General features: G+C 33.8%; 2 protein-coding genes and 1 long non-coding RNA gene across 4 annotated transcripts in view; 2 read left to right on the forward strand and 1 right to left on the reverse strand.

Annotated features, from left to right (window-relative positions):
- LOC147843476 (uncharacterized) overlaps positions 1 to 14,932 on the forward strand; it is a 756,120-nt gene that overhangs the window by 492,919 nt on the left and 248,269 nt on the right. The gene's annotated exons all lie outside the window — the stretch shown is intronic.
- Positions 3,778 to 11,622, reverse strand: psmd12 (proteasome 26S subunit, non-ATPase 12). Its single transcript, NM_201578.1, has 11 exons — positions 11,426 to 11,622; positions 11,140 to 11,199; positions 10,928 to 11,056; positions 9,866 to 9,973; positions 9,663 to 9,767; positions 7,409 to 7,558; positions 7,155 to 7,289; positions 6,945 to 7,057; positions 6,638 to 6,812; positions 4,200 to 4,277; positions 3,778 to 4,069 (listed from the first exon to the last, which is right to left on the reverse strand). Exons 1-11 carry the CDS (start codon positions 11,531 to 11,533, stop codon positions 3,860 to 3,862), a joined length of 1,371 nt encoding a protein of 456 aa, NP_963872.1. The 5' UTR covers positions 11,534 to 11,622; the 3' UTR covers positions 3,778 to 3,859.
- micall1a (MICAL-like 1a) overlaps positions 13,837 to 14,932 on the forward strand; it is a 31,285-nt gene continuing 30,189 nt past the window's right edge. For both annotated transcript variants that reach the window (XM_087256981.1, XM_087256982.1), the window contains exon 1: positions 13,837 to 14,415. In XM_087256981.1, the coding sequence (XP_087113107.1) occupies positions 14,273 to 14,415 (143 nt within the window). In that variant the 5' untranslated portion in view covers positions 13,837 to 14,272. The remainder of the gene's footprint in view (positions 14,416 to 14,932) is intronic.

Consider the following 14,932-nt stretch of genomic DNA (forward strand, 5'->3'; position numbering starts at 1 on the left):
TAGTAATAATTATGATGAGAAGAATTCAGATTCACCTAAAGTACTTCTTCTCTGTTGAACATTTAAATCTGCAAAGATAAATATTAGTGCTTCTCCCCCTTGTGGAATGAAGATGCACACTTCTTAAAAATGCATAATATCCTGCTAGATACCCTGTAAGAATTTAATATTTTTAAAACGAACAATTATTAAGGATAAGCTTTCTCAACTTGAGAAAGAAAAATATATAGCTATATAATACTATTTAATTTAATAGACAGATTCTCTGCAGTCAGTTTTCAATAATGTTTGTATCTTATATCTTAACATAACCTTGCATTTTGAGCTTGAACCTTTAGCTCATTGTCTGTATGTAAAATAATATTCACTGGAACAGGCCATTTTTACATCATTAATACTGAATAAATAAAAAAATAAATAACTGAACAAGGGGCCAAACACATTCTCATGTGGAACTCATATAAGACAACCCAGAAAATACTCCACCTAGATCAGCAAAATCTGACCAACCAGCAAGATCAAATTAAATCCACTATCAGGTCTACTAAATTTCATAAACTTTTGGATCAGAATATAATTAATATCAAATGCATTCATGCAAATACAACAACACCATCCCAAATCATTTACCTTGATTACATTTTTATTATGATCTGTATATTGTATTTGGGTAATGCAAGCTCCTTAAACACTGCAGATCACATTTTTGTAAATTATACTTGTTTTTTATTATCTTAATAGATTATCATTTTTGTATAAGTATATAGGTGTAATATAATTTAAATATTTACATAAAATAAATTATTATTAAATGCTACATATAAAGATGAGAGATTTACAAATAAGGTAATTAATTGAGGTAGACTGTAAACATTTTTAAAATGTATTTTAAGATAAATCAACTTAAAATGAACATTAATAAATTAAAAGTAAATCTAAAGCAATGAAACATGATTGTGGTAAAAAAAAGAGAGCTTATCCCATGATATCATCACTGTAACAATATTCCCGCATCAAAAAAATGTTACGCTGTCAGGGTTCAGGATCACATTTAAACTTGAACTAGTTTCAAATTGTTAAACCACACTCTAAAAAATATTGTTTAGACCAAACAAAAAAAAAAATAACGCAACAGTTTGTATCAATATATTTAAGTTACAATAATATCTAACAAAATGAAGTTCAGACTACGAACTTTATTATGTTAGCCAAACGGCCTTTACTTCTTCAATCTGTGGCACTTTTACATAAACTCCATTTTTTAAGTTGAGTACTCAAAAATTTTGACTACTTTTTTAAATAAAAATTTAAAATCAATCCAGTGTTATGTACTTAATTCCCATAATTACGCATGCACGTTTTCAAGTAGCCTCAGATAAATTAAATAGCTGAACTTGTTAATTCTATTCTATTCTATTCTTCATTTAGTTGCTTGTAACAAACACATTCAACAACAATATTTTTGTTTTCCAGTAATTTTTTAATTGTTTTAAACCACAGTCTTTCAGTATTTTACAAAACAAAAATTTGTACTGTCTCATGAAAAAAAAAACATTAGCATGTGGACTTAAAAATACAAAACAACATAAAGAGCACAATCTACTCTGAAATAAGTAGAGACTACAGAAAATAATGTTCTTGAGATGCATTACTTTTGCTCTGCGTTTCAGTCCATCAAGTTCGAGAAAACTTCACAAGTATATTTAAGTTCCTTGAGGTAGTTCAGATTCAGAGCGTATATTATGCCCATCAGCAGTCCACAGCACCTTGAGATATCCATTACATTTAGGATTCTCATGCCCTCAACTATGATGGCTTCAGTCTTGTGGTTCAATTCCGAAGTAGACTGATCACCAATAATGGCAATTGTCATTACTTGCCTCCTCATTAAGGTCCTCCTCAAATTCTTGTAAATAAAAAAAAAAAAGTTTTTTAAGTCAAAAAACACTGCTCACGTTAACTGTATTTGCCAGGAGTAACCAACACTGGAATGGAGAAAATTGATTTGGAAATCAAATAAAATTCAGATATCTCACCTTAGAATGTCCTTTGTGCCAAACAGTCTGCCTAAAACTTGTCCAGACTTGCTTCTTGCTTGTTCAGAGGGGAAGGAGCTTTGAAATCCAGAACTCCATTTTTGTAAAAAAAAAAAAAATAAATTTAATTATCAACCCAATTTCTTTGGGTTGCTACTAATTAAATATTGTTTCAAACTAACTGACAAACATATTTACCCTTGAATTAGCTGCATTTTTAGTTGATGTAATTAGAAATATTTTCCTGTTGGGAAAACTTAATAAATTTATGCTGACAACTTAAAAGTTTTAATCTAATCAGCAATTTAATATTTTTAAGTTACAACAATGTATTAAACTATGTAGTGGTAACAGACCGCTTGAGTTATTTTTAATTTCTGATATTTCACTGTAAAAAAAAAGAAATGCAGCGTTCCACACAATTGCTTCATGTTCCTTCAAGTTAACTTAATCGTTTTTACAAATTTAAGTGGATTAAACATAAAACAACTGCATTATATCAAAAAAACTTTTGGGCATCACATATGGCACAAATTAAAATAAATGTTAATTTTTTAAAAATATGTATTAATATATTAGGCTAAACTTTTATATATAATGGCAAATATTTTATGGCAAAATCACAGCTTCTATTACTTATTTGTATAATATTCATGCGTGTTTTTGAATAAAAAATTACCTTATATATTTGAACATCTAATTGAACATTTAAATGCATTTTATATCAATGTTTTGTTTATCAAAGAGAATGTTTATCAATGGAAGTGTAATACTTGCCATCTTTCCGAGTCAGTTGTTGCTTTAATAACTCTTTCCTAATCCTATTAAATGTGTAATCTTTAAAATATCATCTTAAGTTCTTACATTTTTTCAAACTCAGAAGTAAAAGATATTTAAGACTACTAATTAACTAATCAAACAAAATGAGTATGGACAAAATCCACTGCAGACTGCTTAATGACCAGAGGTATTATGAATGTGTTTATGTAGCAAAATCACTGTACATAAATGAAGAATGAAATAAATTTACACATGAACCAATGACTTAATTGATCAGTTCAAAAACTGAATTATTCAACTTTGAGTTCCTCAGAGATGCACTAATGTCTTGCTGTTATCTTTGTTTTAACCTACTGTATTTCTCCTAAATAGTAAATTAACAAAGCCAGATTTATTTCTCCAAAAACGTTTAATATGAATCTTACTATGCAATTTATTAACACAAGAAATGTACTTAATACAAATAGCGGGATGGTGTGTAACTGAGTTTCGAGGCTTCATATGGAGCTTAGTAATTTTTCCCTGGGCATTTACAGCCAGAGGTCACAAACAAAACATAGCAGAAAAATTAAAAGGATAGTTCACCAAAAAATTACAATTCTATCATTATTTACGCACTTGAGGGTTTTTTTTTTCATTGTATCGAACACAAAAGATAATTGGAATGATTTTGGAGACCCGTAACCATTGGCTTTCTACATTGGGAAAAACAAATACTATGGAAGGTTAAAGGTTTCCAACATCCTTCTTCTTCTTTTGTGGTCAAAAGAACAAAAAATAAATAAAAGAAACTAGCTTAAAACAAGTAGAGAGTGAATAAACAGTGGCAGAACTTTTTTTTTTTTTTAGGTGAACGATCCCTTTAAATGCATCATAAAACCTTTGGAAACCATTGACTTATATTGTTCCCAGTCTAAATACAAGTAACCTCATTGTCGATTACTGAATGTAAACAGACACATTGACGGAAAATGTTTATTTAACATTCATTCAATCAGACATATCAGGTGAAGAAAGGACAAAATGTGTAGCAAGAACTGGCTCTACTGGAGGTTGTGGATCATCTCTTCTTTGGCAATGAGATGAGTGGTTTTGTTGACCAGAGACATGAGAGAGTTCAATTTTTGAGACCAGTCATTCAGAAGATCGTTAGGGTCTTTCGGCCGCTGGAAATTTATGATGCCAGCGAGGCGGTCCACTTTCGCATAGATGGTCTTGTTGACAACCAGGTTTGATAAGAACTCCTCTGATTCCTACAAGAATAAAGTTGAAAACATTTGTTCAATTGTTTTAAATCCTGATTCCTACTTATCACTATGAAAAAACAATCTCTAACAAATGTAGAAAATCAACAAACGGGTTTTATTTCCTGACAGAACTCACATCAACAGAGAGGTCGAGCAGTGCTGCCATTCTCCCCATGGTGATGCTTGTGTAATACTTTGCCATAATTCTGATGTTCTAGTAATGGACAAAACAGACAATTGTTCATTTCAATGACAGAAATAACACTTTTACATTTACCAGATGTCACAAATTACAACATGACAAATTAGATTACTAGATTAGTTCAGCCAAAACACATTGTACCTATTGGAACATTCACATTGTACATGGTGACCAAATAATTACCTAAAATATATTGTTCAATGCATGCAGATTATGTTCCATAATTTTCCATAATTGTATCATCAAAACTTTGTTCACAGTTCTCTCACATTACTTTGCCATAATAAAATCCAAAATCTTAGACCCTAAAGTTTAAATGTTTTTTGGCTGGAAATAAAGCTGATGTTTGCATATAGGATATACATACATGAAGATTTAGGTACAAGTATAAAAGTAGACACTGTTAAGCATCTAAAGCTGTGCTTGCATACAAACAACTGGAATTTTAGAATGCGATAATTTAGCATTAATGCAAAACTCATTTAGTGTGGAAACTCATCTGCTCTGAGTTTGTAGCACGTGTTTGTGGATTTGAGAATGTAATGTGCAACACCTATTTCACCATACTGTAATGAGAAGAAACCAAAAAATTGAATTAAATCCTAGAAATCTGACTTGCTGCTCCTGACCCGTTCATAAACCCTTAAACCCGCTTATTACAATATTTAACCCTTTATAAAATCTTTAAAAGCCCCCTGCACATTTCTGTCAGATACATATAATGGAGCCTTGATAGTTTAACATATTTATTATACAATAATATTTAGGAATTAATAAAAGTATACTTTGTTAATTTTAACTAGATATATAGATTTTATGCGGTACTGCATGACTACGAAGTCCAGTAGTTCAACTTTATAGTAGAGGGTGGATTACTGTAATGGACTCCTCACTTGCCTTCCCAAAAAGGCAGTCAGACAGTTGCAGCTCATCCTGCTGCCAGAATTCTGACCAGAACATCTGAGCACAATACACCTGTTCTCAGGTCTTTGCACTGGCTCCCAGTTACATTCAGAATAGATTTTAATGCATTACTACTTGTCTATAAATCACTAAATGGCTTGGGACCTCAATACATTACAGATATACTCACTGAATACAAACCTAAAAGATCACTCAGATCATAAGGATTAGGGATGTCCAGATCTGATCACGTGATCGGATATCGGGCTTGATCACGCGGCTTCGGACTCGATCGAAATCGGACATTACCTCCCAATATGGACTTGTATATTCTCCTTATTTTCACATCTATAATTTAGAGGAGGCACAGTGTACCATTTCTTGACTTCAGACAGAAACAACAACGCGTGCGGCATGTCATGACTTTGTTGAAGAGATGCTAGTGGTTAAATGATGCAAAGTAGAACATGGAAGCAGCTTGAAGCGGAAAGCGTGAATATGTGGTAACATCTAGATTTTTGTGACACTGTATAACATTAATTCTTATTTTTACAGAACTGTGAAGTTGGGTTTAGGGTAGGAGTAGATGTTAATAAAATACAATTAATGGGAAGTTTAATAAAAATATAAATAATTCGCATTAATTTCTGGCCGCAACTATAACTGATCTAGCAACAACTCGAGTATGGCTGCGTTCTGGAGGTATTATAAAGTTGATGACGACAACATTGCCATACCAAACTGTGAGATATGTAAACTTGAGATTGCATGATCTGAAAAATTGATGTTATTTATTACTTGATTGTTCAAGCTACCCCACAGAAGTGCTCTGTTTGTTTACAGAGTTGATGAATGTTAAAATAAGGAAAATTAAATAAAAAATAAGGAACATCCTGGATCTGTTTCTTCGCTCTTCTTTACTCTTTTTTTGTTTTATAGAAGTATCGTATCAGGTTTCGTTATCGGCAGATACTCAAAATCAAATGGAAAAAAAACCTGATCGGGATATCCCTAATCATGATCAAGTAAATTAGAAATTCCAAGAGTTCAGTGAAAGCAAAGTGAATCTGCCTTCAGCTACCATGCTCCTCGCTGCTGGAATCAGCTTCCACAAATGATTAGATGTGCTCCAACATTAGATATGTCAAATCAAGGCTTAAAACACATCTGTTTTGCTGTGCCTTTACTGAAGGAGAACTGTGCTACGTCTGACAGATCACACTATTTTGCCTTTCTTTTCTTTTTCATTCTTTTATAACCCGTTTTAACACATTTTAATCTGTTTTTATACATTTTTTTTATATTTTAATTATTTAATTTTTTTGTGCATTTTATTCTTGTTTAAATAAAGCACTTTAAATTACCATTGTGTATGAAATGTCCTGTATAAATAAACTTGCCTTGCCTACTCTGCATCAAATGCTAAATATTTCTGGCTTTCCATTTCACAAAAAACAAACCAAACTCACATGTTCTACCACTCTATTTTTCAGATCTTTCCATCTCTTCTCCCCCTCTTCTGTGCAGGTGAAGACATCAGTGTCTGGAGTTCCCATGGAACCCTCCCTCAGTTCCTTGCCATAATCCTCCACTACAGATGACCAGCGCATCAGCTCCATGGTGGTGAACTGTTTAAGGAGATCCCTACAGAAAGGAAGACGATAGATCAACTCCTCCACCTGCAGCCTCTATATTACGCTTAAGACTCAAAAATCAACCAAATCACATCTCTGAGCTCTTTTAGAAAACCTCTAGTGTTTTTAATTGTCTGATTACCTGTATTTGGGTATTTCCTCCAGTTTCTTGTCAGTGCTGATTCTATGAACCAAATCAGACTGTTCATTGTCATACGGCGCCAAAATCACATAGAGCACAACACTCTTCAGAGCCTGAAATAGAATAAAAGAACCGACCAGAGAGCAAATTAAGCAAACAGTAAAGCTCAATATAATGTGTAACACAAGGATTTTAATGCAAACAAGGTACCTGCTGCCATTTGGACGAGTCTTCCAGAATACAAGGAGTGTCATATATAGCTCTGTAGTGTTTACATATGGACAGGTAGGAGCCCTCATGCAGATCAACTTGAATCATCAGATTATAATACTTCAATTTCAATTCCTACACATGAAAAGAAAGCAAAACATTACATTCAAATTAAAATGAAACCATTTTTCATTAAAGATTATAAACTAAAAATCAATAAACAGAACGGAAGTTTTAAAAAAAATGATGCAAACCTCAGTGCCTTCCTCCTGGAAGAACTTCGTGTTGATTTTTTTGCTAATGATCTGTGTGCGTATGTAGTCCTTGACAGCAATACACAGCCTCATCTGCTCCAGAATGAACTCAGCCTTCTCTTTCTTCTCCATTGATCCGTATGTCTCCACCTGCAGAGAACGCACAAGAAATATAGATTTACAGAGTGCAAATGCATCACGTAAAACTACAAGCACTAGATCAAGCATGAACACTGCACTTTTAAACATAACCTTGTAAGATTGCATGCTAGCAAGTAAAGCAAGTAAAGGTTTATTTATATAGCACCTTTCACAGACATTCTCACAAAGTGTTTTACAATAAAAGAAAACTGGAAAACAGTTTTTCAGATTAAAACAAGTTAAAATCCAAGTACAGAAACTCACTATGTTGTTAATCAAAAGCTTGACCAAAAATGATGAATCTATTCATTGTTGATAACATTTCAAAAAGCTGGCATGCTTTTGTTTATCAGTAAATTATTACAAGCTTACTTCCAGAAAATTTTAGAATCTTGTTGTTACAAACTAGTTAGTCGACTTACTAGTTAGTTTGACTGTTATATAATCCATTACAATGTTTAAATTAAGAAAATACAACATTATGGTAGTATAAAATAAAATGTGGAACCAACACAATCTGCAATTTAACAAAAAAAAAAAACATTTAAATCTCAAATAGGCTCACATTAAAACACGCTATGGATTTTCAGGTAAAACTAATAGAAAAAATTACTTTCATGTGGATTGTGAAATTTACAAGAGTGGTTGGACTATGAGATAGTATTGTTACTGTAGCAAACTATTAAAATATTTTTTAGAATTGAGATGAAGCAAAAATAAAAATGTGAAAACATAAAAAAATAAGAAAATCTAAATGAAACCTGTAAGGCTAAAAAAAAGGAACACTTAAAATAAAACATTGCTTTGACAGCTACACAAATAAATTGAGTAGGAGAGCCCAAGTTCATCTACCCTAACCCAAACCTAATCAATATCTAATAACAATGTAACAGCAGATGCGGATGAGAATCGTCAAGCTTGAGTAATTTACATGTAAAGTCAATGCAAAGACACGATGAGACATCCTGCTGTGCTATACGTCAATGACACGGCACAAATTGAGCATTTCGGGCATTGGACACACTTAGCGCATAATTGGCTCGAGTAAAAAAATAAATAAAAAATCTGATTTCACACCATGTTAACCAATCCGGACCCAGAGACAACACCAAATTAATCTATTAATCAATAAAATTATGCGCAAAAAAATTGCACGATCAGATCTATTCTGATCTAAAGGCTGATTTATACTTCTGCGTCAAGCGCACACGTATGTTACGGTGCAGTCTACACGTTGACGCATAGCCCTATGCAGTGGTCGTCGCTGATGTGCACCTCTCAAAAAATGTAACTACACATCGAGTAGCACAAGCTCTGTGATTGGTCGGCTTGGTATCCCTGACGAGAGCCACGCGAGCCCGATGGAGCGATTGTTTACAAGTGTGGAGTCCCGTGAAGAAGCTCAAGATGGAGATTGTTGTGTTGTGTTGTGTTTACCTCATGGTTAAAGTTGTGCACGTCTGCCGATTCCTGCCTCAAAATAAGTGAGTTTGAGCTACTTGTACATTAAGGAGGCGTTCAGAAAAAACAAAACACCAGCAAAGAAACTCGACACATAGGAACATAAATACCTCACTGCCAACTAGCGTTTCAGAAGCGTTATTGCAGTACAACAGAAACAGCGTGCAGAAGTATAAATGCACAACTACGCGCGTTGCATGTGCCGTGGGTCACACTGATCACTTGACGCAGAAGTATAAACCAGGCTTTATCCGCATCTTTTGTGAAAGCTTGAAGTCAAAATGTACAATGTTTATTTTTGTAGATCACATTGTTACTCTTTAAGTGAATAATAAATATGTGAAAAAAAACATGTTTAAACTTGTTTTAGCAATCTTCAATTAAAATTTGATCATTTGCTTCCATGTTTGGAAGTGGTGGTGCTTCTGTTGACGTCAACCTGAGGGCTTCCATGGCAATGGCATATTAATACCCTCTCTTAACGCAAGTTTGCTGATGGAATGATACAAAAAGAAAGCACCACCCCCTACTTAATATTCCATTTCAGGTATAAATACATCAACATACTGAAAATTTAAGCAACTTCCAGTTCACTTTAGACATTGGGAGTATAATCATGAGGCAGGTATGCAAATTTTTGGTTCGAACTCACCTGCAACTCCTGCAGAATGGCTGCGGCTTCTTTCACATCTCCACTTTGCTCTTTGATATGGGCCAGTGTTTTAGTCAGTCTGGCACGTTCAATCTCCACATATATCTGCAGAACATTGATATATATATATATATATAGTATGATGAAAGTGTAAAGCACATCACTATAACAGAGAACATGTATCTAAAAGCATGAGTAGAGACCTTTCCAGCAGTGACTGTGCGAAGTGTGTCGATGAGACGTAGTTTGATTGACAAGTCAGTCATCGCATCAACATACTTGTAACATTCCTGTACCATCTTTGCAACAGCCTGTAAAAAGAGGTTAACAGTCTTATGACCACCCATCTCAAATTTTTAAAACAAACATACAAAAGGTTCAACATTGCAAATCTTTTTAAAGCTTTTCAAACTGTAATAAAAACATTGCAACAGTGTTTTTAATACTTTAATAAGAGGGATTGACTGGAAATGTGATACTCTCACTTTGGACTCAAGTAATAAATCCCTATCATTTTTTTTCGTGGAAAGTTGTTAACACTACCAGTATGACTTCTTAAAAACTGTAATTTGACCTTCATCTACACTCATGTTAATTAGTCTTTTTCTTTTTTCTGTTTCCTTTGTCGTGGTCATTTATGAGTCAAGAGCACAAGAGAGATTCCTGCAAAGACCTCAGTGATAGACAAACCATTGTATAGATGTCTTCAGCTAGTCTGAACACCCACACGATAACCTACTTGCACTGGCAACTTCTCCACAATGGATGCTTATCATTCTCAAACTCTAAAACTCACAGTGAGTGCATTTAGTCTGCCATTGCATCTCTGAGATACGCAATTTCAGCTTGTATTATCATGGTTGCATTCAGACACTATATATTTTTTTTTTGCCTACCCATTGTTGTGTTTTGTACAAAAATGCACTTATATTAGTGGTTTTGCCATATTTGCATTGTATTTATTGCATTTTGAATGCAAATGCCACTGTAATTAAAGAAAAATAATTAGTGTTGACTTGTCATGCATGTTATGGCTGTTTATTAAAACAACTAATATCAATTGTTCCTGACATTTGACCTTAATAAAAATTCAGATTTTTAATGTAGACATCGGCATATGGCTACATAAGGTGATTAGTTGTTATACTGAATTTTTTTCCATATTCATATAAAACCTGGTGGTTACTGGTGGTTAAAAGACATTGTTATTAGGTATCGTGGTCTCAGTCACAGGCTCAATGATATGTTCACGACAGTGTGCCTACCTGCTTCAGCTGGCTTCTTCTCTTAGATAGCAGCATGATGTTTTCGTTCAGAGCATCCCAGTCTTTGGCTTCATAGCATAACTGAACTATTGCCACCAAGATCCTGGAGGTAGACACCATATCCGAAGCCTGGAAAAATGGCACAGATAAAAGAGAGCATTTTAATAGCTACTAATTTCCATGCATAAAACTGAATGCAACTAGACACTTACAGTTCTTGTTTGCTTCTCTAGTGACAGCAAACTCTCGACTGCCTCCTGTAGTCTGCCATCCTTTAAACACACACAACATTATGTTTTACATCATACAGTTTTTCTGTTATATCACAGTACACGGAGTAACGCTAACGTTAGTATGATTAAGTGTGACATGTAAACTACGAAATATGAGCACGAATAACAACATTAGATTCATATAGCTAAAACTCAGCTTTAAAACTCTAGGAATAAAACTCTAGCTTTAGCATGTAGCATGACTCAGCCGCTCATTCACACTTACCTTGGCCATTTTCTCACACTCGGGAAGGCGCTCGTCTACAGTGGCACTGTAGTCAACCTCCATCTTCACTATCCGTCCATCTGATCGTTCAGCTCTGTCATCAGACATTGTTGCAGCTAGTAAAAGGAAAAATTCGCAGCGAATGTGACAACTACGATCCTAAAAGAATTTGCTGCTAGACTTCTTTGTCTCTATTTGGCGGCTGTCAAACATGCTACTCCTACTTTACCGCCACCAACTGGCCAGGAGTGTAGAGCTGTGGAACTGCTCTTAATGCGCATGTGTGGTGACATTTTGGTTCAATTATCAATATGGTAGATATTTTATACATTACACAAATCATCAGGATAATAACATTTAAACATATGTTTCTTTATTTAACCAGATCAAAACCCATTAAGATCAATCTCATTTACAAGGGTGACCTGGCCAAGAGGTCCCTAACACATGACTAATGAAAAAAACAATAATGATATTAATAATAAATAGAAAATGAAGATAATATAAAAATCAGTTTAGTTGGTCAGCTATACCACATTACAATATATTAAAAATACATACATTGAGTAACAGACTGTTGTTGTTTGTTAAAAAGGATAGAGCGAAACGATGTAATTGGGAGTATTTTTAGTTCAGACTGAAGAGTATTCCAGGATGAGGGGGCAGCATGACTAAAGGCTTGCTTCCCTATTTCAGTTTGAACCTTGAGAACAGTCCAATGATAAGATTCACTTGAATGTAGGGCATACTGGCTTTTTGACTCACGAAGAAGGGAACTTGGGTATGAAGGCACCAGTCCCAGAAGAGTTTTGTAGACCAGAGTCATCAAGTGGGTGTACTTTCTTATGTACAAAGAAGGCCACTCAGCTTTGGCATACAGTTCACAATGGTGAGTAAGTTTCTGACAGCCTGTAACAAACCTTGGAGCACTGTGATAGATGGAGTTTAAGGCTGAAGACATTTGGTTGAAGCAATTATTCATGTTCTTGAAAGAAAGCTCCTGATCAAGTAGAAAACCCAAGACTGTAAAAATTGTATGGCCTGAGAAAATGAAGGAGAGCAACAATAAATCATATCCTCAGGACAAATATCATCAGTGTACAGATGATATATGACATTTGGAAGGATGTCACACAAGTTATTATTATAGATAGAGAATAACATAGGCCCTAATACAGATCCCTGCGGCACTCCTTTGGGCACCTCTAAAGATAAAGAAGTCAGGCGGCCATATGGACACACTGTGTTCTATTGGACAGAAAACCAAGCTACCTCTTTAGTTTGACATGTTGATATGATCAACATTATCAAATGCGTTTGAAAGATCAAGAAAAAGAGCAGTGCAATAATTCTTATGAGATCCATTGCCTGTAAAAAAAATTATCTAAAACCTTCAGTGTGGCAGAAACAGTACTTATGTTGCTTTCTAAATCCGGACGGGTAATTTCACAGTAAAGTTATTTGTGTCTAGAAACAGGTTAAGTTGGTCACTGACTAATTTTCTAAATTATTTGCAATCATGCATAATTTGGAAATTGGTCTATAATTGTTTACTTCTGATGGTTCTCCTCCTTTTAAAAGGGGAAGTACAAAAGCAGACTTCCAAATTCTGGTCCGGCAAACTGGATCAATTTTATATCTGTGTTGTTTCTTTATTCTTATTTATTTTAATACAGAGCTATTATAATTAACTAGACCTAAACCAAAATCATATTGTGTAAACTAAAATAAACATGAACTATTTAAAAAAAACAGATTTTAATATCTTCATACTAAAATAATTAAAACTAAAATTCAAATTATATCAACTTTTTAAAAATATTTACACATTTTATTCAAATTCGCAGCAAGTAAATTATTTTGGAAAAATATATATTTAGATATGAATTGATAAACTAGCATGAATGAGCTGAGGAAAATTAAATACAAAAATAAATTAACGTTTGAAAAGCGGAAAAAAATTACTTTCAGTTTAGCATTTTCTTATTCTCTCAAAATTCGTGTAAATTATTTTATTATTTGCCTACCCGCACTATTATTTGTTTGTTTATTTATTTATTTACTTATTTTTTTATTTTTTTATGCAAAAATGTATTGTTTTTTATTCATCTATTTATTTAGCATATTTATTCATTTTTTGCAGGTTTTGTCCTTTATAAGCGATGTCTGATAATAATTTCCTAAGTAAATAAGAAAAAAAAACTGAAAAATGTGTAAATATGAAAATAAAAACAATAAAACAATAATATTAGAATTTACAATAATCACATGATTTAATGTGTCCCACTTCTTTTGTCTCCCAGTCAACACAGGTTTTTAAAGTTGTATTTTTATAATAAGTTTTATTATATCACTACAGTTTGACATAAAGCCAGACTAGGCAAATGGGACCCGACTTTTATTTTGAAGGTAGAGTGCTTCTGTACGCCAAATTCGTCAGTACGGTCTGTAGCGTAAACGTTACGCCTAAAAGAATATAAAACTGTTAGGCCTACTTTATCCTAAGTTTTAATTGTTTATTTATTTAAAATTAACCGGGCAAATCGGATTGTCATTGATGTCTTCTGCGAGACAAAGCTCTAGTCAAGCGTGTAACTGAAGTTGGAGTTTGATTCCGTTTGTTCGGATTGATTTCTGTGGCTCAAATGCGGTCCGGGCAAATCTCTCCTGATCTTTGCTCACATCGCTTAACTTTACTTTGATCGAATGGGATCGTTGTGTTTTCAGACAGCGGGATCCAACTGTTCTGGGCAGAGACATGTGGAAATCGTGAACTTGTGGGTCTTCATGTGTATTTCAAGATCAGATTCAGGATATACGTGTGGATTTTGGGATTGAATCTGGACCATGGGCTCTCTGAAAGCTTTACAGGACTGGTGCAGGAACCAGTGCGAAAGTTACAACAATGTGGACATTACAAACATGACTTCGTCCTTCAGAGATGGACTGGCCTTTTGTGCCATCATCCACAGACACCGACCAGATCTCATGTGAGCATCTTTGACATCTATAATTGTTTTTTCATTTTCCTTATAAAGAGTACATCCTTAATGAATTGACATGATCTGAGTCAGAGCAGCTTTAGCAGAAGGAAATGTTGTTTCCTAACCCGATTAATGGAAACGTTTAACAATAGCTTGTGTTATTGTGTTGTGCTATTGTTAGGTGTGACTTGGAATAAACAGGAAGTGACACACTGTCAGGTCCACATTGGGACAAATTCAGCCAAAATTGACTTTTTTTCATTATTATAAACCCCCCATACGGTTAAAAAATATTTTTTTTCAGTTCTGTGAACCACATAGCCCATGCGAGATCAATCAGTTTTTGTACATGCAATGAAAGTCATTTGAGTTAAAAAGGAGTTTAAGTAAATAATATAAAAAAATGTAACTAAAATACAGCAAAACAAAACACTGCTGCTGTATATATTTTTAATCTCAGTGTTATTTTATTATTATTAATCAAAGGTTTAATATTCTTTAGTTGGTATTGTTACATTTTAGT

This window comes from Danio rerio, chromosome 6 (genome assembly GCF_052040795.2).
Source record: "Danio rerio strain M-AB ecotype USA chromosome 6, GRCz13ab, whole genome shotgun sequence".
In the NCBI taxonomy this organism is placed as follows: domain Eukaryota; kingdom Metazoa; phylum Chordata; class Actinopteri; order Cypriniformes; family Danionidae; genus Danio; species Danio rerio.